The sequence below is a fragment of the Lissotriton helveticus genome, chromosome 4_1 (assembly GCF_964261635.1).
Source record: "Lissotriton helveticus chromosome 4_1, aLisHel1.1, whole genome shotgun sequence".
NCBI lineage: Eukaryota > Metazoa > Chordata > Amphibia > Caudata > Salamandridae > Lissotriton > Lissotriton helveticus.
This window is the reverse complement of record NC_136063.1, coordinates 919344451-919367637: the sequence shown is the minus strand read 5'-3', so window position 1 is coordinate 919367637 and position 23187 is coordinate 919344451. Positions and strand designations below refer to the sequence as shown.

The 23187-nt window shown below is 50.2% G+C and overlaps 1 protein-coding gene across 3 annotated transcripts in view; it reads right to left on the bottom strand.

Annotated features, from left to right (window-relative positions):
* The window catches only part of RTTN (rotatin), an 891871-nt gene that overhangs the window by 7754 nt on the left and 860930 nt on the right, over positions 1–23187 (bottom strand). For all 3 annotated transcript variants that reach the window (XM_078687523.1, XM_078687524.1, XM_078687525.1), the window contains one exon: positions 20350–20419. In XM_078687523.1, coding sequence (XP_078543649.1) covers positions 20350–20419 — 70 coding nt within the window. The remainder of the gene's footprint in view (positions 1–20349; positions 20420–23187) is intronic.

Here is a 23187-nt window from a genome sequence, read left to right as displayed (position 1 = left end):
CGACACCAGCCAGAAATCTAACCGTGACCAAGCAGACTGATGACACGTAAAGCAAGTCCCCACCTTTTCCCCAGGATGTCAAATTCTCCACACATCCGCCAGCCTCCCCTCTCCCATAATATCTAGGACAGCCTGTCTAGCTCTGATATGTGTAGGCCTACCCACACCTCTTCGATCCATGACATCATTCAGCACCACATTAAAATCGCCTCCAATAATCACCGACTGGCAATCAAGCAATGCAATTCGTGCCCATAAATTTCGAAAGAAGTCTGGATCGTCTACATTCGGACCGTATATGGCAGCCAGCACCACCGGGCGCCCCTGCAAGGTGCCCTGTAAGATAACATACCTCCCATCTTTATCCTGCACACATGTGTGTTCTCGCCAGTCCAGCCCCCTGCGCACAAGTATAGCCACCCCTCTCGCATAACTAGAGTATATAGCAGAATACACCATTGACCACCTAGCATTTCTTAGCCTAGGCGAAGGGACGGTATTGAGGTGAGTCTCTTGCAAAAAGCAAATGTCCACATTGTGCCTGGCTAGCGTACTGTGCATTAACCGGGCTTTCTTGTAGTCCCCAAGGCCTCTAATGTTCCAGGTCCACAGCCTAACCCCCCCATTACAGAAGTACAAACAGGTCTGCAGTGTACCCAACAGTACCATCCACCCGGTTTCGTCAGATCCAGCCCGCAGCACACTTCGTGCCCCTATGCGTGAAAATGTATTTATAAAGCAGTTCTCAGTGCACCAATGTAAAGCTTCAAACAACAACTTCACCACCTCCCCCCTCCCTCACCAACCCCCCAATCAGGTTGTGACAAACCCCTTAATAAAACACGCATAGCGTGATATAAAACCAACTCAAGAAACAATGGGATGCACCCCATGGGGACGTGGTGCACCCAGCTTACACCCCTGTGTTAGCGGGGTGGCTACACTTAAGTATTAAGTCTCCGTGGCCCCATTGTTACCCCCGCCTCAGGGTCGACCAACCTCACCTCAGTTACTGCCACTTAAGATCCAAGTTCCGGGCAAGCACAAATGGACAGCTTGTAATATAGCAGTGGCTTACCCCACATGTTTTTCAGTTCAAGTGCACCAGCAAAAGGTGCGGGGATGTCTCCGATCACCAATCCAAGCCGTGAGGGCAGCAGGGATTGCGGTGTTGCGTAACATACAGGGACAGCTCATCTAGTCGTTGTCACTGAGTTGCTCAGCCGTTTCCTCCAGTCTGGGGGATTTCCGTCTGGCTCCCGGACCAGCAATGTGCTTCGCAAACTTGAGCGCGGACTTCGCATCTGTGAAGAAGTGCGTTTCGTTGTCGTGGAGCACCTTCAGCTTCGCCGGATATAACAGGGAATATTGCACACCAGACTGCAGCAACACTTTCTTGGCCGGCAGAAATTCCTTGCGGGCCGCTTGCACTAGAGGGGTGAAATCCGGGTAAAAGGAGATGTTATTCCCTTTGTGCGTTATCTTCCCCTTCTCCCTTGCCAGCCTCAATATTAGATCTCTGTCCTGGTAATTTAGCAGTTTGGCTAGTATGGGACGCGGCGGCGCACCCACCGGCGGTTTCTTCCCAAGCGACCTGTGAGCCCTCTCAACCGTAAAAACTGGCGACAGGGCCGGGTCAAAGAGCTCGTGGAGTAGGTCAGTCACAAATACCTCCATCTTGCCAGTGTTCGCTGTCTCTGGAATACCCGTGATGCGCACGTTGGACCTTCGGGAACGCGCTTCCAAATCATCTGACTTAGCGCGCAAGTTGTCCAGTTCTTTCTCCAAGTTCGTGATATGTTGCTTGGCCTGCTGTTGAAATTCGCAGCATTCAGTTTGTCTGTTCTCCAAACAATCTAGCCTGGTCTCGTGTGCGCCCACCTTGGACTTGACTGATTCTAGCTGTTCCGACATGGCATCCAGTTTGGTATCTATACTCTTCAAGCTAGACCTAACTTCCATCATAAGTGCCCCAAAATCTATTTCCGCCGGTGCTCCCTGTGACGACAACTCTCCTCCAGTCATTTCAGGTGTAGGGGGTCTTTGGCGGTCTCTTATTATCGAAGCTTATTTTGGGCTGCCTGGCCTCAGTTTTACCCATGGTGACGGCAGTTCCCGGGCAGCAAGCGATCCGCTTTGGCAACTCTTGTAAATATGCAGTGCTTGTACACTAGCAGTGCACGCCAGCAACCCGCCAGCAATAAAGAGCGTAGTTTAACGTGCAGTCACTCAGGCCACAGGCATATATCTCCACCAGTCCCCCTCCTTCAGTTGAATGCAGCTCCGAGTGTGTTCAGGCAACAAAATGGCGGCAGCACCAACCTCAGTATTCCGGTCTTTTAGCGCCAAATCCAGCCCAGGATATTTCCACGGTACGGGGCCGAGGTCGCAGTGGGTGGCCCCCGTTCCCCCGATCCCTTCGGGTTGAATGCGTGTAGGTAGCTGGCCGGTCCCGATTCGGTGGGCTCGATGCACCCCCCCGGCAGGGCAGTGCGTGCGTAATTAAAGGCGGCCGTCCTGCACCTCCGCCACGAAGTCCCCGCCTCACCCTGCTTAGGTATAGATGACCGCTGTGCGAGGTCAGCCCCAGCCTCTAGTCGGATCGTAGCAGCGCCGCTTATCTTGCGCCGGTCATAGGGAAATGGCCGGCACTCCGTCAGGATCGCAGCCGTTCTCGGCACCACTGGGATGAACCCCTTGCCTCCACTCTATGCCGCTCAGCAGTTTACCGGTCTCCTCCCCGATGCAGCAGGGGCTCGCCAGAGTGTGCCGTCAAGGTGGTCTCGCCGCCGCCGGATCTCGCGACCTCGGGTCCAGGATCTCCCAAGGCCTCCGAAGCCGTGGCCCACAGTAGCCTGCCGCAGCCAGGCTCCAGCTCCACGGCCACGGGGCGTCGTCAGCGGTCAGGGCAGCAGGTTTCAGGATGGTGATTTCTCCGCCGTCCGGGGGTTTCCGCACCCCAAACTCCGGCTGCAGGATCGCTGGGTGACTGTGGTCGAACCCCAGGTTAGACGGGGGTCCGCAAGGGTCCGAAGAAGGATTATGGTAGGATTATGAAATGTAGCCGGCGGAGCTCACTCACTGAGCGGCCATCTCGCTGCTCGGCTAGCCACGCCCCCCTTAACTCAATCACCTTCATATTCATGGTCACCATACATTTCTGAGACTCCCTCGTACCTGCACCCTTCACCATACAGCGTCAAACCGCATACAGATCTCCATTAAAGTGCCCCTTCGGGAGAGCCATGGCCCCAACGAGGATCAAACACCCAATGATTTAGCATGACATCCCTAGGGGGGTGTGAGGGCAACAAGAAGTAGTTTATCATATCTCTCTTAAGTTGTCTGACCACAACCTAGTTTTCTCTAGCTTTCTTTCTGTGTCTTTAAGAACAGTACCCCCTCTAGTTGAAAGACACTGACAGGGCACCACTTTTTTGTGGCACACTTTCAGTGCCCTTTCTAATGGCATGTTTGCTTCTGCGCCTGCATCTGTAATATGGCGCGGGCACAGAGAGAAAGTGATTTCCTCATTTGCATGGGGTCCTCTCCTCATGCAAATTAGGGAATGCTCTGTCAAGATAGCGCTGGTGCTACATGTGCTCCAGCCCTATAAGTATTGAAGAGTTATATAATAATAAACCACAGGGTGATACCATTGAGGTAATAGATAATTAGAAATGCTAACAATAATATTCTCAACCTCAATTTTGTGCTAGGATATGTTCAAAACATTCTGAATAATATCATCTTTGTATGTTAGAATTATGTATTTCATTAAGTTAAAGGTAGGAGCGTGGGAGCAACCTGTGCACCAAGCTTAGCATGTTTCTATGCTGGGGATTAAAAAAATAGACACACCTACAATGACTTGGTCCCTTTTTTGAAAATATCAACAACTTTTGGAATCTGCAGGTAGATAAAGTATCGACCAAAAGGAAAATGCTACTTACCAGTATGCATATGTTCTTGGGATGTAGAGCTGTAGATTCATAAACTTTGCATAGATCGCCATCTGGTGTTGGGCTAGGATGTTTGCAGGTTGTTTTTGTTCGAAGAAGTCTTTGTAGTCACGCAATAGGCGAGTCCTCCTTACGATGATAGTGCGCATGGGCATAGACTCCATCCCCAGATTGTTTTCGCCATAAAGGGTGATGATGGAGTTAATAAGAAATATAAAGAGATGTCCATGTGACTTGTTTCTAAGTAAGATAACACTGCAACAGATAAAGGTACCCGGGGAGGCGGGTGCGCGTATATGAATCTACAGCTCTACATGCCAAGAACAGATGCATACTGGTAAGTAGCATTTTCAATTCGAAGCATATGAGCTGTAGATTATATACTTTGCATAGACTATACAGCAGTTTTGTTTGTGGCGGTGGCTAACCTGTATCTGTTGCAGTGGTTTGAAAAAGTGTTCTTAAGATAGCCTGGCCCACATGGCCCACACTAGTTTGTTGTTTTTCTTGCACATCTACACAATAGTGTTTTGTAAATGTGTGCGGTGTAGACCAAGTTGCAGCTTTGCAGATGTCATCTAAGGGACTGTTCACAAAAAAGGCCATAGAAGCCTCTAGTTTGCGTGTAGAATGAGCCCTAAGGGAAATGGTCAATGTACGCTTGGCTTTAAGGTAGCATATTTGAATGCACTTAAAAATCCCCCGGGCAATACCTGTTTTGAAATGGGATTGCATTTATCAGGTGGGGAGAAAGCAACAAAGAGTTGTTTAGTCTTCCGAAAGGATTTAGTTCTTTCAATGTAATAGAGTAGTGCCCTTTTAACGTCTAGCGTGTGAAGATCAATCAATCAATCAATCAATCAAGCATTTGTATAGCGCGCTACTCACCCGGAGGGTCTCAAGGCGCTTGGGGAGGGGGGGTCCGCTACTGCTCGAACAGCCAGGTCTTGAGCTGCTTCCTGAAGGCGAGGTGGTCCTGGGTCAGGCGGAGGTGGGTCGGGAGGGAGTTCCAGGTCTTGGCGGCGAGGTAGGAGAAGGACCTTCCCCCTGTGGTGGCTCTTCGGATGCGGGGGACGGCAGCGAGGGCGTGGCCGGTCTATCGAAGCTGGCGTTTGGGACCGTAGAAATTGAGGCGGCTGTTGAGGTATCCTGGGCCTTGGTTGTGCAGGGCTTTGTGTGCGTGGGAGAGGAGACGGAAGGTGATTCTCTTGTTGACCGGGAGCCAGTGCAGGTCTCTCAGGTGTCCGGAGAAGTGGTTGCGACGGGGGATGTCCAGGATGAGTCTTGCTGAGGCGTTCTGGATCCGCTGGAGTCTCTTCTGGAGTTTGGCGGTGGTTCCAGCGTAGAGGGAGTTGCCGTAGTCCAGTCGGCTGGTGACGAGGGCCTGGGTGACCGAAGAGCTCTTTTTGCCACTGAGTCTGGTTGAGGGAAAAAGAATGGTTGTTCAACAGACTGGTTAAGGTGAAAGGCAGATACCACTTTAGTTAAAAAATTTGGATTAGTCCTGAGAACCATTTTGTTGTGATGAATTTGTAAAAATGGTTCTTGTATGGTTAGTGCCTGAAGCTCACTTACTCTTCTGTGATGGCTATAAGGAAGGCTACTTTCCAAGTGAGAAATTGTAGTTCACATTTGTGCAGAGGTTCAAATGGTGGGCCCATGTGCCTTGTAAGGACGATATTAAGATTCCACACTGAAGAGGGCGGAACTCTAGGGGGAATTACTCTTTGAAGTCCTTCCATAAAAGCTTTAATAGCGGGTACTCGAAACAAAGACAAGTTTTGTCTGTTTTGTAGATAAGCTCCTTTTGCAGCTAGATCTAGTCTTATAGATGTTTATGCTAGGTTACAGCGTTGTAGGTGTAATAGATAGCAAATAATGTTTTGAGTGGAAGCGTCTAGTGGATTGATTTGATGGTTTGTACAGTAAATTACGAATCGTTTCGACTTTGCTGCGTAGCATGCCCTGGTAGTAGGACGTCTAGCTTCTTTAGTGATGTTCATGCAGTCTGGCGGGAGATTAAGGTAGCCAAACTCTAAGACTTCAGGTGCCAGATCGCAAGGTTGAGTTGACTAGAATCTGGTTGCCTTAACTCTCCATGGTGCTGAGTAAGAAGTTTGGGAGAGAGGTGTCGTTTTTGATGAGGAACTACTGACATTTCTAATAGGGTTGTGAACCAGGGTTGTCGTGCCTATGTGAGAGTAACTAGGATTAGTGTGAGGGAATGCTGTTTGAGCTTCCGAACCACTAATGGAATGAGTGGGAGAGGCGGAAAAGAGTAAGTAAATTTTCCTGACCAGTTCATCCATATTGCATTGCCCGTGGACAATGGGTGTCGATACCTGGACACGACGGGTGGGCATTACGCATTTTGGCTTGTGGTAAACAGATCTATTTCTGGGTAGCCCCACATTTGAAAGAATGGAAGAAGAACTTGAGGATGAAGTTTCCATTCGTGGATCTGATGGTGTTGACGACTGAGCACATCTGCAATTTGATTGTGTACTCCTGAGAGTTGTTCTGCAAGGAGGTATATGTTTTGTGGAATGGCCCATTATCATATGCATTGAGCTAAGTGTGAAAGCTGTAGAGAGTGTGTCCCTCCCTGCTTTTGTATGTAGTTCATTGCTGTCATGTCGTCCATACGGACTAAGATGAGCTTTGCCTACTTGATGGAGTTGAAATGATTTTAATGCCAGACAAATTGGCAGTAATTCCAGGTGGTTTATGTGGAATTGTTTTTGTTGTGTAGTCCATATGCCTTGAATGGTAAGGTTTTGGATATGAGCTCCGCAGCTGGCGAGCGATGCGTCTGTTGTTAGCACTATCTGTGGAACCGGGTAGAGGAACGGCGCCCTTTGGAAAGGTTTTGTGTGTTCCACCAGTGCAGAGAGCGATATGTGCTTCTATCCACCAACACCAGATCTGTTAGCTGACCTTGAGCCTGGTTCCATTGATGTGCTAAGCATTCCTGTAGAGGACACATGTGGAGTTTTGCATAGGGGACAATTAGAATGCAAGAGGCCATCATCCCGATTAATTGCTTGAACACTCGAGCTGGTAATGAGCGTTGAGGCTTAAATTGTGATATTAGAGCCTGTATGTTGCGTATTCTGACTGGGTTGGGGGTATGCTAGAGCTTTGGAAGTGTCTACTGTAGCTCCTAGGTACATTTGTGTGCTGGATGGCTGGAGGTGGGACTTGGTGAAATTCACGGTGAATCCCAAGCCGTGAAGCAACTGAATTGTTTTGCAGGTGTGTGTGGTGAACGCAGCTGCTGTGTGACTTGGCTTTTATGAGCCAGTCGTCCAGATAAGGAAACATGTGAATGTGTTGTCTTCTTACGTGAGCCGCAACTAGTGCGATGCACTTGGTGAAGACTCTGGGTGCTGTGGTCACCCCAAATGGGAGATCTTTGAACTGGTAGTGTTGATCGTCCACTATGAACCGGAGATATTTTCTGTGAGCTGGATTGATGAGAATATGGAAGTAGGTGTCCTTTAAATCCACAGTGGAAAGAAAGTCGCCTTGTTGAAGCAAAGGGAGCACCTGTTGGTGGGTGGGCATGTGGAAGTGATGAACAAGTTACTTACCTTCGGTAACGATATATCTGTAAGAAACAGTAGTTAGTATTAGATTCCTTACCTTAGAATATCCCCAGGCGTCAGTCTGGATCCGGAAACTTTTGCGTAGCAGTACCCCTGCGCGTCGGTAGGCGTCGTCTGCAGGCGTCCCCTGCGGCTCCGCGTCGTCGGCGTCGTGCGCCGTGATGACGTCGCTGGAGTATATAGACGCCGCCTCCGCGCGCTGACGTCAGGTCTTTGCACACAGCTTTTCCGCGCCAGAACACGCAGAGCCATGTGAGAACTAACACTGGTGCCATTTGAAACTAGGGCCCTGAAAGGGATGTCCTTAACCCTAGGTATCAGTTCGCAGAACGGGGAGGATGGGTGGGGCGGTAAGGAATCTAACACTAACTACTGTTTCTTACAGATATATCGTTACCGAAGGTAAGTAACTTGTTCATCTGAAAGAAACAGGTTAGTATTAGATTCCTTACCTTAGAATAGATACCCCAGCAATACCAACCCCGGTGGTGGGACTGCGAACCAATACAAACCTACACCAGAAAGTCCTGGAGGACCGAACGGCCAAAGAAGCCATCCCTCCGGACTTGACTGTCCAGGCAGTAGTGCCTCGCAAAGGTGTGCAGCGAGGCCCACGTGGCCGCCTGGCAAATGTCCTGCAAAGGGACTCCCCGGCCCAGGGCAGTAGTAGCCGCCGTGGCCCAAGTGGAATGGGCCCTCAGCCCAACAGGAGGCTCCCTCCGAGCCAAAGAGTAGCATGCTTTGATGCACAGGACGACCCACCGAGAGATGGTTCGTTTCTGCACCGTCCTTCCCTTCTTCTCACCCACGTAGCCAACAAACAGTTGGTCATCCACCCGGAACTGGCGTGTGCGATCCATGTAAAACGAAAGCGCACGTTTTGGGTCCAGACGATGGAGCCGCTCTTCATCCTTTGAAGGATGCGGAGGCGGGAAGAAGGAGGGCAAGGTGATGGACTGCCCAATGTGAAAAGCAGAGACTACCTTGGGCAGGAAAGAAGGTCTAGTCCGAAGGACCACCTTATCAGGATGAACAGACAAGAAAGGAGGTTTAACAGAAAGGGCCTGGAGCTCACTCACTCTCCTGGCAGAGGTGATGGCTACCAGGAAGGCCGTCTTTAAAGTGAGAAGACGGAGAGGACAGGAATGAAGGGGCTCAAAGGGAGCGCACATCAGGAAAGTCAAGACCAGGTTCAAGTCCCACTGAGGCATCACGAACGGAGTTGGGGGATACATGTGCGTGATGCCCTTCAAGAATCGTAACACAATAGGGGACTTGAATAAAGATGGCTGATCAGGTAGCCTCAAGAAGGCGGAAAGGGCAGAAAGATAGCCCTTGATAGTGCCCAGAGCAGAGCCCTGCTGGGCAAGGGAAAGGAGGAAGAGGAGAACCTCAGACAGAGGGTCAGAAAGGGGATCCACAGCCTTTGCTGTGCACCATGCCACAAATCTGTTCCACCGGCAGGCGTATACCGACTTCGTGGAGGGACGCCTGGCTGCCAGAATTACATCACAGACTTCAGGAGGCAAGTCAAATGGCCTCAACTGCCGCCGCTCAATCTCCAAGCATGGAGGTGGAGACTGGACAGGTTCGGGTGGAGGACCGTCCCCTGCTGCTGCGACAGAAGGTCCTCCTGAAGGGGCAGGCGGATCGAGGGACCGACTGTCATGCTGAGTAGCTCGGGATACCAGTATCTTCGAGCCCAGTCCGGAGCCACAAGGATAACTTGGGCCCGGTCGCGCCTGATCTTCTTCAGCACTCTGAGCAGAAGTGGTATAGGCGGAAAGGCGTACAACAGACCGCAACTCCACTGGCGCCGAAAGGCGTCGCCGAGCGAGTGCCGTCTTGGAAACTCCAACGCGCAAAACTGATGACATTGCGCGTTCTCTTCTGTGGCGAATAGATCTAACCAAGGCTCTCCCCATTGCTGAAAGAGGCCTCTCGCCACGTCCGAGTTCAGACGCCATTCGTGATCCACCGAGCACCGACGGCTGAGTTCGTCCGCCCTGGCGTTCAGAGAACCTGCCAGGTGTTGAACCGTCAGAGTCACGCCCTGACGTTCCAGCCATTGCCAGAGACGCAGAGCCTCCTGGCAAAGGGTCCACGACCCCACACCGCCCTGTTTGTTGCAGTACCACATGGCGGTGGTGTTGTCCGTGAACACCTGCACTACACTCCCGTTGACAAAGGGGAGGAATGCCTTCAGTGCTAGGCGAATCGCCCGCAGCTCCAACAGGTTGATATGGAACCGGGACTCCGCCGGAGACCAGATGCCTCTGATCTCCGCCTCTCCCAAGTGGCCACCCCAGCCCAGGAGGGACGCGTCCGTCACAACCACGTGCTCCGGTTGGGGAAGGGAGAGGGATCTGCCTCTGACCCAATCGCGGTCCGTAAGCCACCACTGCAACTGTCTCGCAGTGCCCTCCGAGATCAGGACATGGTCGGATAGGTTGCCCTGATGCTGGACCCACTGAAACTTCAGGTCCCACTGCAGAGCCCGCATCCGCCACCTGGCGTGATGCACCAGTAGGATGCAGGAGGCCATCAGCCCCAGAAGCCGCAGCGTCAACCTGACCGAAACCCGGGATAACGGCTGAAAGATGGGAATCAGAGCCTGAATATCCCGGACCCGCCGTTCCGGGGGATAAACCCGAAACTGCGCTGAGTCGAGAACCGCTCCGATGAAAAGGAGCTTTTGAGAGGGACACAGGTGTGATTTCGGCACATTGATGGAAAACCCCAGCTCGTGCAGGAGGTCTGCCGTCATCTGAAGGTGGCGGACGACTGTCTGGGGCGAGCCCGCCTTCAACAACCAGTCGTCGAGGTAGGGGAAGACTGAAACCCCTAACCGGCGCAGATGAGCTGCGACCACCGCCATCACTTTCGTGAACACCCGTGGGGCGCTGGTAAGGCCGAATGGGAGCACGATAAACTGAAAGTGCTCGAGGCCTACCGTGAACCGCAGGTAACGCCGGTGGGCCGGCAGGACGGGGATGTGAAAATACGCATCCTGCAAGTCCAACGCTACCATCCAGTCTTGTGGGTCTAGAGCAGCCAAGACCTGAGCCAAAGTCAACATCTTGAACTTCTCCTTCCGGAGGAAGCCGTTGACGTTCCGTAGGTCCAAGATAGGACGCAGGCCTCCTTTGTCCTTCTTGGGCACCAGAAAGTAGTGGGAGTAGCAACCACACCCTACTTCTGGCCCAGGAACGCGCTCGATGGCCCCCTTGGCCAAGAGGGCCGTAACTTCCTCCTGCAGAAGTGTCAAGTGGTCCCCCGACACACGGTGGTTCTGCGGTGGCATGGCTGGAGGAGTGGACTCGAAGGGGAGGGCGTAGCCCCTTCGAACGAGCTGCAGCACCCACCTGTCCGATGTTATTGCGCGCCAGCGGGAGTGGTGATGGCGAACCCTGCCACCCACTGGCGTCACGTGAGCCCGAAAGCTCGGACTAGGAAGGCTTGGATGCAGCAGCGGGGGGAGGCGTGGACTGACCTCGCCGCTGGCCTCTACCGCCACCACGGCGGAAACCACGGCCGCCACCGCGCTGGGGAGCGTTCTGCGGCGCGTGGCTGGCAGCACGTGTGGGACCGCCCCTCCCTTGGCCACGAAAGGGGCGAAACGAACCCGTCTGCTGGCGCTGGGTCGAAAGACCCAAGGACTTGGCCGTGACCCTGGAGTCCTTGAAGCGCTCCAGCGCGTGGTCCGCTTTGTCACCAAACAGGCGACTGCCATCAAATGGCATGTCCATGAGCGTATTTTGGACGTCCGGCGAGAAGTTGGCAGATCTCAGCCAAGCATGGCGACGAATCGCCACCGTCGTGGACATAGCCCGTCCCAGCGAGTCGGTCGTGTCCAGACCACAACGGATCGAGTACCGCGCCGCATCCCGGCCTTCAACGAAAGCCCGGGTGAGCTTGTCCCGCACTTCCTGGGGGCATTGCGGCAAACACTCCTCGACCGTATCCCACAGGGAGTGGGTGTAGCGGCCCAAGAGGCACGCGGTATTACAAGACCGCAGTCCAGCGCTCAAAGAGGAAAAGACCTTTTTACCAAATTGGTCATACCGCTTTGATTCCCGATCGGGCGGAGCCGACGGGAACGCGGACTGCGAAGTGGAGGCCTGGATCACCAGACTCTCCGGGGAGGGATGGGTGGATAGGAAGGCAGGGTCGTCCGAGCACGGACGGTGACGCCTGGCAACGTTCCGGTCAACCGGTGCACCGGAAGCGGGCCTGGACCAGGTGCCCAAAAGGACATCCGTCAGGGCCTCATTAAACGGCAGCAGAGGCTCCTGGGGGCATGACTGCGGTTTAAACACTTCGGTCAGAATGTTCGGCTTGACCTTCGCGACAGGGAGCTCAAGGCCTTAGCAGCCCTCATCAGGACCACCGAATAGGCAGCACCTGCCTCAGACGCCACAGGGGTCGGGGAGACAAACCCAGGGTTGGGCGACTCGTCCAGACCACTGGCATCACCCAGATCACCTACCCAGTCCACATCATACTGGCAGGCACGGGATAAAGGGTCCTCAGACCCCTCCCAACCCTCTCCATACTCGTCCTCATCGCCGTATTCTGGATCGACGATATAGACCTCGGGGTCAATGGGCCCCATCGGCGCCGGATCCGGCGTCGGACGACGCCGGTCCGACTCCGCGTCAGGCGTCAGAGGGGGAATGGGGGTGGCGCCGCGTGGCGTCGGCGCCGGGGACCCGACGCCGGCCGGAACCGACGGCGGAGTCGCTGCACCGCGCGGAGGCGGTACCACGGGGTGGCTCAAAGGAACCGACGCCGGAGAGGCCGGAAGACCAGCCGGCGACGAACCTGAGGGGTCCAGCGGCGCCGAGGCCGGAGCCACCGGCGGCGTCGAGGCAGGAGCACCCGAACCGCTCGGGCCCCCAGACGGGACCGACGGGCCCGCAGGCGCCGTAGGCCCCGTCGGAGGAGACCTCGCCCTCATAGCGATGAGGAAAGCCTCGATCTCCTCACTCGACGCGCCTTCCCCAGGGACCGACGGGTATGGGTCAGACGGCGTCGGCAACCCACGCGGGGCCGCGGGGGTGGGGCCACCCGAGTCCCCGGCCGCATCACGCGGGCGTCGGGGGTACGATGACGACGCCCCGACCTCTTACGCTTACCTGACGAACCGGAGGAATGGTGGCGACTCCCGGAGCGCTCATGGCGGCTCCGCGATCGTTCCTTCGACCGCTCCCTCGACCTCCGACCGGACCGGGACCGCTCTCGACACGGGGCCGACACACGGAGCTCGAGAAGCTTGCGGGACCGCTCCCGCCTAGCTTTACCAGTCAAGGCCCGACAGTCGACGCAGGACTCCACGTCGTGGTCCGCGCCCAGACACCGGAGGCAGAGTCGATGGTGGTCGGTGACCGACATCAGGCGGTCGCACTCGCACCGTAGAAGATTAAGTAATTAACAATAAACTTGGTCAAAAGACCGGAGTACTGCTCTTCGGATCTGCGCTAACTGGCGCGGAAAAAAGAAGAACTGACGTCAGCGCGCGGAGGCGGCGTCTATATACTCCAGCGACGTCATCACGGCGCAGACGACGCGGAGCCGCAGGGGACGCCTGCAGACGACGCCTACCGACGCGCAGGGGTACTGCTACGCAAAAGTTTCCGGATCCAGACTGACGCCTGGGGATATTCTAAGGTAAGGAATCTAATACTAACCTGTTTCTTTCAGATATGACTGAATATAGAGGTTTAGTGGTCTGAGGTCCAGTATTGGCCTGCAAGAGAAGTCCTTTTTTGGAATTAGGAAATATAGGGACTAAGCCCTGTGCCCTGATGAGGCAAGGGGACTGGTTCTATTGCATGTTTTTGTAACAGGGAGAGAACCTCTTGTTTTAGGAGAGTCAGATGTTCTGATGACATTGGAAATTGCCTGGGACGGATATTTGGGGGAATGGAGGTGAGTTCTAGGCAATAACCATACTGGATAATTTGTCTTACCCACTTGTCTGTCATGGAGTTCCAGACAGGTAGGAACTGTGAGAGACGTCCCACGACAGGAGCGGAATTGTCAGGGGGTAGCGTAGGGAAGTCACTGCTTAGTGGTAGGGGAATTGCGGGTATTGTTACCTCTGGCTCTTCCCCTATTATTGTTCCCCCTTTATCCTCCATGAAAATATCCTCTGGAGGAGGTAGATTGATTGGGGCTTTTGTAAGATGAGGAGGGATTCTCTGACGACATTGAATTGTTTTGGAGCCACCTGGAAGGTAGTTGCAAGGCCCCCATGGACTTAGCAGTGTCTGTACCTTTTTTCATTTTCCCCAATGAAGTATCGACTGTAGGTCCAAAAAGATGCTCTTGATTGAAGGGCTGATTGAGTATGGTGGTTTGAACTTCTTGCTTGAATCTGGAGATTCGAAGCCAAGAATGCCTAAGAAGTAATATGCTGGTGTTAATGGCACGAGATGCTGTACCAGCCGCATCTAGGGAGCATTTTATGGAGGTGTTAGTTATAAGTTGGCCCTCTTGAATGTGTTCATTGGCCTTGTTTTTGTGTTCCTCTGGTAAGTGCTGCATTCGTTTTTCCAGCTCGTCACAGTGCGCTCTGTCGTAGCGAGCTAACAGAACTTGAGCATTGGCGATGCGACAATGCTTAGCAGCCTTTGACGCAATTCTTTTCCTTGAAGCGTCTATAAGCTTTGACTCCTTGTCAGGGGAGGGGCATCGCCTGTAGCTTGGGAATTAGCCCTCTTGCGTGCATTAGACACAACAAGAGAGTCTAAGGGTACCTGGCCTTTGATATACACAGGGTCTGTGGGAGCTGCTTTATATTTTTTATCCACCCTTGGTGTAAGTATTCGGGCTCTAACAGGGTCTTTGAATACATCAGCAGCGTTTTTTAACATGCCTTTTAGCATGGGCAGAGTGTGGGTGGATTTTAGTGAAGGTGCAAATGTTTCCACTAGGAAGTCCTCTTCTATGGGATCAGTGTGTAGTTCCACCCCATGGTAGTGAGAAGCCCTATTAATAAGTTTTGCAAAACCAATGTTATCATCAGGTGGTGATGGCCTGGAGGGATGCAGAACAGGGCAATGTGTTAATCTGGATCTTGATCATAGTCATCCCATGGGGCTGTGTCCTGTGGTATGTTCTGGTTGTCATCATCCCCTAGCGTATCCCCATCCACACCATTTCAATCATCCTGTGGTGCAGGTGAGAGTGTAGGTGATGGTGAGTTTGCTGGTGAGAATAATAAGTTAGGATCAGGAGGAGGAGGAGAGGGAGGTATATAAGGGGGAGAAGAGTTAGTACCCATGTCCTTGAATTTGAGAGGTATGTGGGAGTCCTCAGGGGGGTCTAGTTTCCGTTTCTTAGGAGGTTTGGTAAGAAGATTGCCAGCTTCGGGGTCAATATGCAGTGTTTTCTGCTTTGGATCCGAAGGTTCTACAGGTATGTCTTGCTTCGGCGCCGGAGGCTTGGGCGTAGAGTGTTTGTAGGGGTTTTCGAGTACGAAACCTTTGGTGAGGGAGTTTTCGGTTCTGAGGTTTTCTTCGGCTCCGAGGCTTTTGGTTGGTCCTGTTTCAGCTCCGAAGCTTTATCTTTTGGTGGCTTCGGCGTCTAAGTTTTCGGCGTCAAAGTTGTTTTCAGTGCCGACGTGGACGGGTGGGGCCCCTGGCTTGATTTTAGGCTTTGGTGCCGAAGGTGTATGTTCAGTGCAGGCATGGGGCAGACTCTAGCACGAGTCAGAAGGCTTTTGTATTGGTTTCATAGCAGGGCCCGAGGGCGGGGCATCTGACATTTTTTCCCGGTGTCGACCTAAGCCAGAGGGCAAAGGTGTAATCGGAGCTTTAAGTTTGGGTTTGGTGGCGGCTAAGGTGTTGGTACTCACGATCCGTTGAGCCGGGGTGACGTTCTGCTAGTCTTCCTCAGAGTTGTCTGCTTCGGACACAGAGATATCTTCTTCTGCAGGTTGGAGTTCTGGCTGGACATTACGACCTGCTCCAAAGATGTCTGGAATCGAACTGCTGCCCCGGGACATTTCGTGACGTTGAGCCAGACAATCACGGATGGTTTTTTTCGACCGGTACGATGTACAGGCCTCGCAGTGTTTTTACTCATGCTCAGGGGAGAAGGTTACACACTTCGTGCAAATCCGTGTGTGGGAATTTAGCACCACACCCGGGGCATTTTTTAAATGAGTCAGTTCCATCGACGTCCGACGTGGTCGGCGCGGGTAGGCCCAATGGAAGATTATTTGAAGTTGGAGGATAAGCGTCGAAAGGGTAACGCGACCGAGAATAATACCGTTGACTGGTGAAGGTTCGCATGTCGAAGGGGGTTCGAAGACAATACAGACCTGGAACTCAGCAAATCACATCCAAACCCAATGGCGTTAAAAAACTATCCGGGGATGGAGTCGATGCCCATGAGCACCATCATTGTAAGGAGGAGTCACCTATCTTGTGACTAAAAAGACTTCTTCGAACAAAAACAAACTGTAAACATCGGAGCCCAACACCAGATGGCGAACTATGCAAAGTATATAATCTACATCTCATATGCCTCAAACAGATTTTTATCAACGATAAGATTCTTCTGATGGATACTTTTACCTGCAGATTCCTCAACTTCTGAATATATTCCCCAAGCAGTACCCACCCAGGAGGTGGGTTAAATGGCTGATTAACTAAGAAATCCATGAGTACAGAGCATGCAACTTGACCTTCCCTCTGCACTTCCAAGTCCAAGCAGTAATGATTTGGAAAGTTGTGCGGAGAAGCCCAAGTTACAGTTTTGCCGAACTTTGTAATGGGAACTTCCCTTGTTATGTTTGAAGTAGATTTTGTTCCGGTGAAGTGTGCTCTGATGGTTCATTGTGAGCCAAGGTACAGCATACCTTAATGCATAGGATGACCCACCTTGATAAAGGCCTCTTCTTGGTGGATCTTCCCTTCACCGTACCTATGAAAAGCTAGTCATCAACTCAGGAGTCTTTGGTACAGTCAATATAAAAATTGACTACTTTCTTGTGATCTAGCTAATGAAGTCCCTTTTCCCATTTAGTCGGATGCTGAGGAGGAAAGAATGAGGGTAAGATGATAGACTGCCTCTCATGAAAAACGTGAGCACCCATAGGCAGAAAAATAGCCCTGGATCAAGGAGCCAGCTTGTCAGGGAAGTAAGTATTTAAAGGGGTGGCATGACGCTCAGCACCTGCTACAAACTGATACTCCTTGTGACAGTCTAACTACCAGAAAAATAGTCTTAAAAGTAAGCAGTCACATCTGGCAATTGTGCAATGGTTCGGTTGGCAAACAAATCAAATAAGTACCAGATTAAGATCCTATTGTGGCATTATGAAAGGGGTAGGCCGAAACATGTCGGTGAAGCCCATCAGAAATCTCATAAACATTGATGATTTGAAGAGGGACAGTTGGTCCTGCATACAGAGAAGGCCTAACAGGTGGACAAGTAGCCTTTCCCTGCACCCACTGCGTAGCCTAGTTAGGCTAATTAGAGTGCAAAGTGTAAAATGCCCAATAAGTGGGTCTTAAGATGGGCTACAGAACTGTCTAAAAGCCATTTGACAAACCTACCCGATTTCCGAGAATATACTATTTTGGTGGAGTGCCTTTGGGGACTACAGAGAACATCCACCACTTCCAGAACTGGACAAAAAGCATTTAGTTTACCTCGCATAGAACAATGGCTACAGAGCATTGTCCTTGGTAGAGAAAAGGTTCACCTGAGGTGTCCCCCAAAGATTGAAGATGTACTGGACCACCTCTTGATGAACTTGCCACTCGTGGTCAAGAAAGGTGATACAGATCCGCACCCAGATGACTGGTAACCCGCCAGACCTGGCTGGTGCGCCCAAGACCAGAGCTGTAGTGAGTCTTGACAGGGAAGGTACAAACTCACACTCCCTGCTTGTGGATGCACCAGTACGGTTGTGTTGTCTGTCAAGATATGGACAGACTGACTGCAAAAGGGCGGCACGAAGGCTTTGAACAACAGTCTAACTGCCTGCAGTCCCAGTAAATCGATGTACAACATATGCTCTTCAAGAGACCAGAGGCCTCTGATTTCCAGGTTCTCTAGATGAGCTCCCCACCCGACTGTAGAAGCACCTGGTAGAAGTTCCCTTGCCAGGCTGCCTTCCACACTCCAATGTGTATTAGTGACTAGCAGAATGCAGAAAGCCAGCGGACCTAGGATGTTCAAGACCATGAGCACTGGAATTTGTCCTCCATCGCAGAGCCAAATGGGGGGGTAGAGCCTTCTCAACCTTGGCCCCTAAGCTGTGGAATGCACTGCCAACTGAGATTAAATCCCTCCCCACTAAGCAAGCCTTCAGGAAGATGCTCAAAACGTGGCTATTTGCCAAAGCCTACCCCTAGCTCTGGACTTGCCTTTTTGATTCTCTTTGGTTAGGCGCCTTGACGCCTTCGGGCTAAGTTGCGCGTTTATAAATCTCATTTCATTCATTCATTCATTCATTGTGAAACATCTGAATCATAGCATGACTATTGTGTATCCTCTAAGAAGGTGGAAAGCCCTGATTCTATGTATTGTCCGGCACTGACCCCATAAACAGGATGCGCTAATAGAGCACAAGCTGAGATTTGGGCTAGTTGAAGGAAAAGTCCAAGTTGAACAGGAGAATTGCTGTGGCAAGCAGGTGTTACACCGCCACGTCTGGAGACTCAGTTTTGATGAGCCAGTTGCCCAGGTAAAGAAACACTGGGATTAATGTGCATGCGGGATAGATGACAATCACTGCCATTACCTTCCAGAAGACATGGAGCTAAATTCATACCAAATGGAAACTAGTAATGTGCTGATCCACCGTGAAGTGAAGATACACCCTGTGTGAGAGCAGAATCGCTACATAGAAATATGCGTCCTGCAGGGTGACAGACACCATCCAGTCCCCTGCTTCCATCACAAGTAATACCTGTATTAGAGACTGCATTTTTAACTTCTATTTTGCAACAACCAGTTCAGAATCCTTAGGCGAGATCAGGCTAAGGCCGCAGTCTTCTCAGAACCATGAAGTACCTGGAATAGCACACCGTTCCTGCTTTTGCATCAGTTCAACAGCCCCTTTCTGTAGTACAATCTACAAGACCCTTTGGTCTGAAGTTAAGGCCCATTTAGGCCATGGTGCTGGACTGCCCATCACCATCTTGATCAGTATCCCTTCTTGGTTCTTTCAGGGGGTCAGAATCTACAAAGAAACAGCATCCCTCTTCCATGAGACACTGATCTTCTCTTCTAGATCTGTGTCGCAGAGAAGGTATTTACATTAGAGACAAAGAAACTGAGACCTATTTTTGTGAGTTCGGTTCCGGCACAGGTGGTTTTGAGGTGGCATTGTTTACAGTGCCGGTAGCAGTGGTGAAGGGAGACTTGGTGCAGAGGGGGATCCTGCTGAGATATGGACAACTGACAGAGTCGGACGTGGATTCGAGATTGAGGTCAGTGTTATGGAGAGCAAGAGGAGGTACAGTGCAAATGGTGCTTTAGCATATGTCACCGGCATAGTGACTAATGCGTACTCCTTCGGACCAATAGGGTTTAAGAATGTGGCAGGGTCCATCCTGGGGAAAGGAAAATTGGGTATTGATGACCTAGCTAGGGCCTTGGTGATGGCGCATCAGGTGGCAGCAGATTAGGGAATGAAATCAGGTCAGAAGGAGCCGCAGACCCAATCTCAATTAGCTCCAGAGAAGAATCCTGAGAAGGTGGTGAGGAATGAAATTGAGATTTACTTTTGAAGATTAATGCTGTTTGGAGTCATGCGCTTGCTTCTTCTTGGGCTTCCTTGGGATGACTTCTACGACGATAGGGGTGACTCACGCGACCTCCCCCTGGGCCTGGACTTCTGTTTGGCTTGATGATCATCCCCAGCCGGAATCATAAAATCTTGGTATACCGCCTCCTTTAGGGCTTTGAGGTGCATGCTTCTCCAAGAGTTGCAAGCTTTGATGTCATGGTCGAATCACAAGTAGATGTTGTGTGGGTCCATGATGAACATTTGTCCATGACTGTCCCTGCAGGGCTTGGAACAAACACGCAGGGGGAGAAGTCTCTGTATTGCACCTCCTCAAAAAATTGGTTTATGAAAAACGACAATCTAAAGTGAGGAGAATTCTTTGAGTAGAGCAAAGCTCAGTATTTGCGTTCATGGCACGGAAAAAAGGGAACAGACACCATGACTTTTTCTGGGGGTGCTTTATGGCTCTAGGGATGTCACAATGGTGTTGCTTCTAGTGCCAAGGTCGAGCCAGTGCTCCCTACTGGTGTGGAATGCTATTGAAAATTTTCTGGATTGAGTCTGACGCCAGAGATATTCAAACGATGAGGAATTTGCAGGCAGAAGTATCCAACAGAAAGAATGGAGCTGATGTCCGTGTGCAGGGGTGGCACTTATATGCAGCTCCATTCTGTCACTTTCCAGAAGGAGCTGTATGGCAGCACCTATTGGAATGGGCGAAACACTACTGAAAAAATCTCCAGATCCTGTATGGCAACTCAGAGTATTGTAAAGATGGGGAATCTGCAGTTGGAAGTATCCATGACCAATGCTCTATTTCACATTATAATAATAATGTTCCTCTGACTAGAGCTTTTACAACTGCACAAACATTTATATTTTGCATAGAACATTATTTGCTTTTCAAAGTCATTTAATTTCATCAAACGGCTAGTTTAAGAGGAACGAGACCACATTAAGCATGGCAAATATAGTATTTTTATTTCTTTCAAATGTATATCAAACTTAGTATAAAATGAAAACCTACTCTTCTTTATCAAGGAGAATGCGTCTTCCACTCTTCTTTTTACAGATGCATGTTTCAAAATTCCTTTTGCCTGTGCGAAGATAGAGAATACAATAATTACGTATATGCTCATTTCATTTTCGCTAAACATCATAGCTTCAAACCCGCCTCGTTTTCCTAGTATCAAGTTGGCAGAATAGGATATGGGAGGTTAAGTACCTCATGTGTACTGCAAATCACCGAGGAGTTCTTTACCCATATAGAGAGGAGGATGGCGAGGAAGAATTCCTTTACAAAACCAAGGAAGCTGGAGGTGACTTGCAATACCCTTTTAATGTACAGCACAGAGCTTTCAGGTAGGTGCATCAAGCATTTTTGCAAGCGCAAACGGTGCGAATCGCAAAATTCGGCCGTTTGCGCCCACAAAAATGGCATTTGAGATGCATCAAGGGTTCATGCACTCGCAATTTAAGAATTCGCAAATAATTGCAAGTTCTCAAATTGCGATTGCATTTAAGGAATCACAATTTGCGATTCCTTTAATACAATGCATGAACCATTCCAAGATTGCGAATTCGCAATTTAGGGCCACTATTTACCGCGAAGTCAAACTACGTGGTAAATAGCAAAAACTTAGAAATATGCACTTTAGTGCATTTTTCTAAGTTGTATATTACACACACACATGTCCTTGGGACATGTGTGTGCGCAACACCAGTGAACATTACCATTTCAGGGGTGCAACAGGGTGTCCTTTGGACACTCTGGCACCCTTGAAATTGCGTCACATTTGCGATTCGCTAATTGCTAATCGCAAATAAGGAATGACTCCCCATTCATTGGGAAAGCCATTCCTTATTTGCGATTAGCAATTAGCGAATCGCAAATAAGGAATCAGTAGGAATCGCAAATAACATTGCGATTCCTACATGCACCCCGTTTTGCGAGTCTTTAATAGCGAATCCTTAAAATTCGCTATTAAGGACTCGCAAAACATAACTTTGATGCATCTGGGGGCTAATTCCTTACAATACCAGCTCAAATTATCACCATTCCAATAAACTGCTTAAATCCTTGGTGTCTTGCTTTTCAACATGAAAGAGATAATAGAGTTACCGAAATGAAGCATACAAACAGAATTTGTAGTGCAAAATAAAACACAACAAAAAGCACTTAAAAATGTGAGCAAAAAGAAAGAATCAGGTTAATGTAAATCAGATTTCAAATGCTGTAGCTTAAAACCTGTAGAAACATGCAGAGAGATTATATCCTTTCTGTTATGACTAATAGCATGGAAAAAAAACATGCTGCCATAAATAGAGAAACTGATCTTGAGGATAAAATACTCCGTTCGATAACTTTATTTCGGCCTCAAGGGACCATAAAAGTGCATAAAAATGTGTACAATACAAATATTAAGACAATAAATATGAATACTTTTAAAATACATTGAGTATGCAATAAAATCAAATACATAATAAAATGGAATTAAACTATATTTCATTATCGAACTTACATTTGATTGTAGCGGAAATACATACTAGGCGCTAATCAATTTCCTACGCCGATGTCACATTGCATTCAGGAAACGCGACACAGCAAAGACAACAGGGGGATGGGTGTCGTATTTTAGGGCTCTCATTGCGCGTGAGCACTGGCGAAATCCCAAGTTTCTACAAATGGGGATTAGCCAGTACCTGCGTGCGTCCTGGTACCCTGGGCAAAAGAAAAAGACATGTTTGTCATTTTCCACATGATGTCCACAACGGGGCATTCTTTCTGATTGCTTTTGTCCTATTTACTAGAGAAAACTCTAAAAGGCAAAGTACCCAATCTGAATTGCATATAGAGTTTTCTTGCTGATGCGGGGAATATCACGTCCAAGAATTCTTCCCTTTTATATTCTGCCTTGACCTCAAGGAACTCTGTGGTCAGTCTTCCCACCCCAAAGCTCGCCTGGAGGGTGGCTAGATTGTAGTTCTTATAATGGCGAATCATCTCAGCCTTGGTGATCTCCGGGCAGGCAACATCCGGGGTCTCCCAAAGCTCAGGTAAGCCTATCCTACTACTAATGTACTTTATATGAGACAGCCACCTAATGTTCTTGCCTCTCAAGGCATCCCATATATCCCTGAATTCGTTTCTATAGGACACAAGTTCCGGGACGGACCACAATCTTTTCCAAAAAGTTAGAGGTGTAGTGAGATAACCTCTTCAATGGGGAATAACCCTAGATCCAGACGCAGTGGGACGAGTGGGGTGCTCACAGTGAGGCCCAATATGTTCCTTAGAAAGGTATGTTCAACCTTCGCCAAACTGGGGGAGTTTTGCTGCCCTCAGAGTTCGGCCCCATAAAGGGCTGCTGCTCTAGCCTGCACACTGTAAATTTCTATAACTGGGGCCGCCGGTTTGAACTCAGACTCTCTGTGGAGCTTCTGCATCCCCCCCACCACTCTTGTTAGTTTGAGTGTAGCTTTAGCCAACTGCGGATCCCTAGAGGATTTCCTCCCGACAGCGGATTTGTGTGTGTCTGCCTCGGGGGATTGAAAATCATAAACTTGGTTTTGTCCAAGTTTATCGCCAATCCCCGCGAGACACAAAAATCCGCGAAACCATCAAGGATACGCTGGATGCCCATTGATGTCTTGGACAACAGCAGAGTGTCGTCCGCGAACATCAAAGCGGGCACCCGGCCCGTAACTAGCCTCGGGGCGTCTATGTTTCCGATCCCAAGCAAGTGATCTACCAGGCCGTTGATGTACAGGCAAATTTGTAGTGCAAAATAAAACACAACAAAAAGCACTTAAAAATGTGAGCGAAAAGAAAGAATCAGTTTAATGTAAATCAGATTTAAAATGC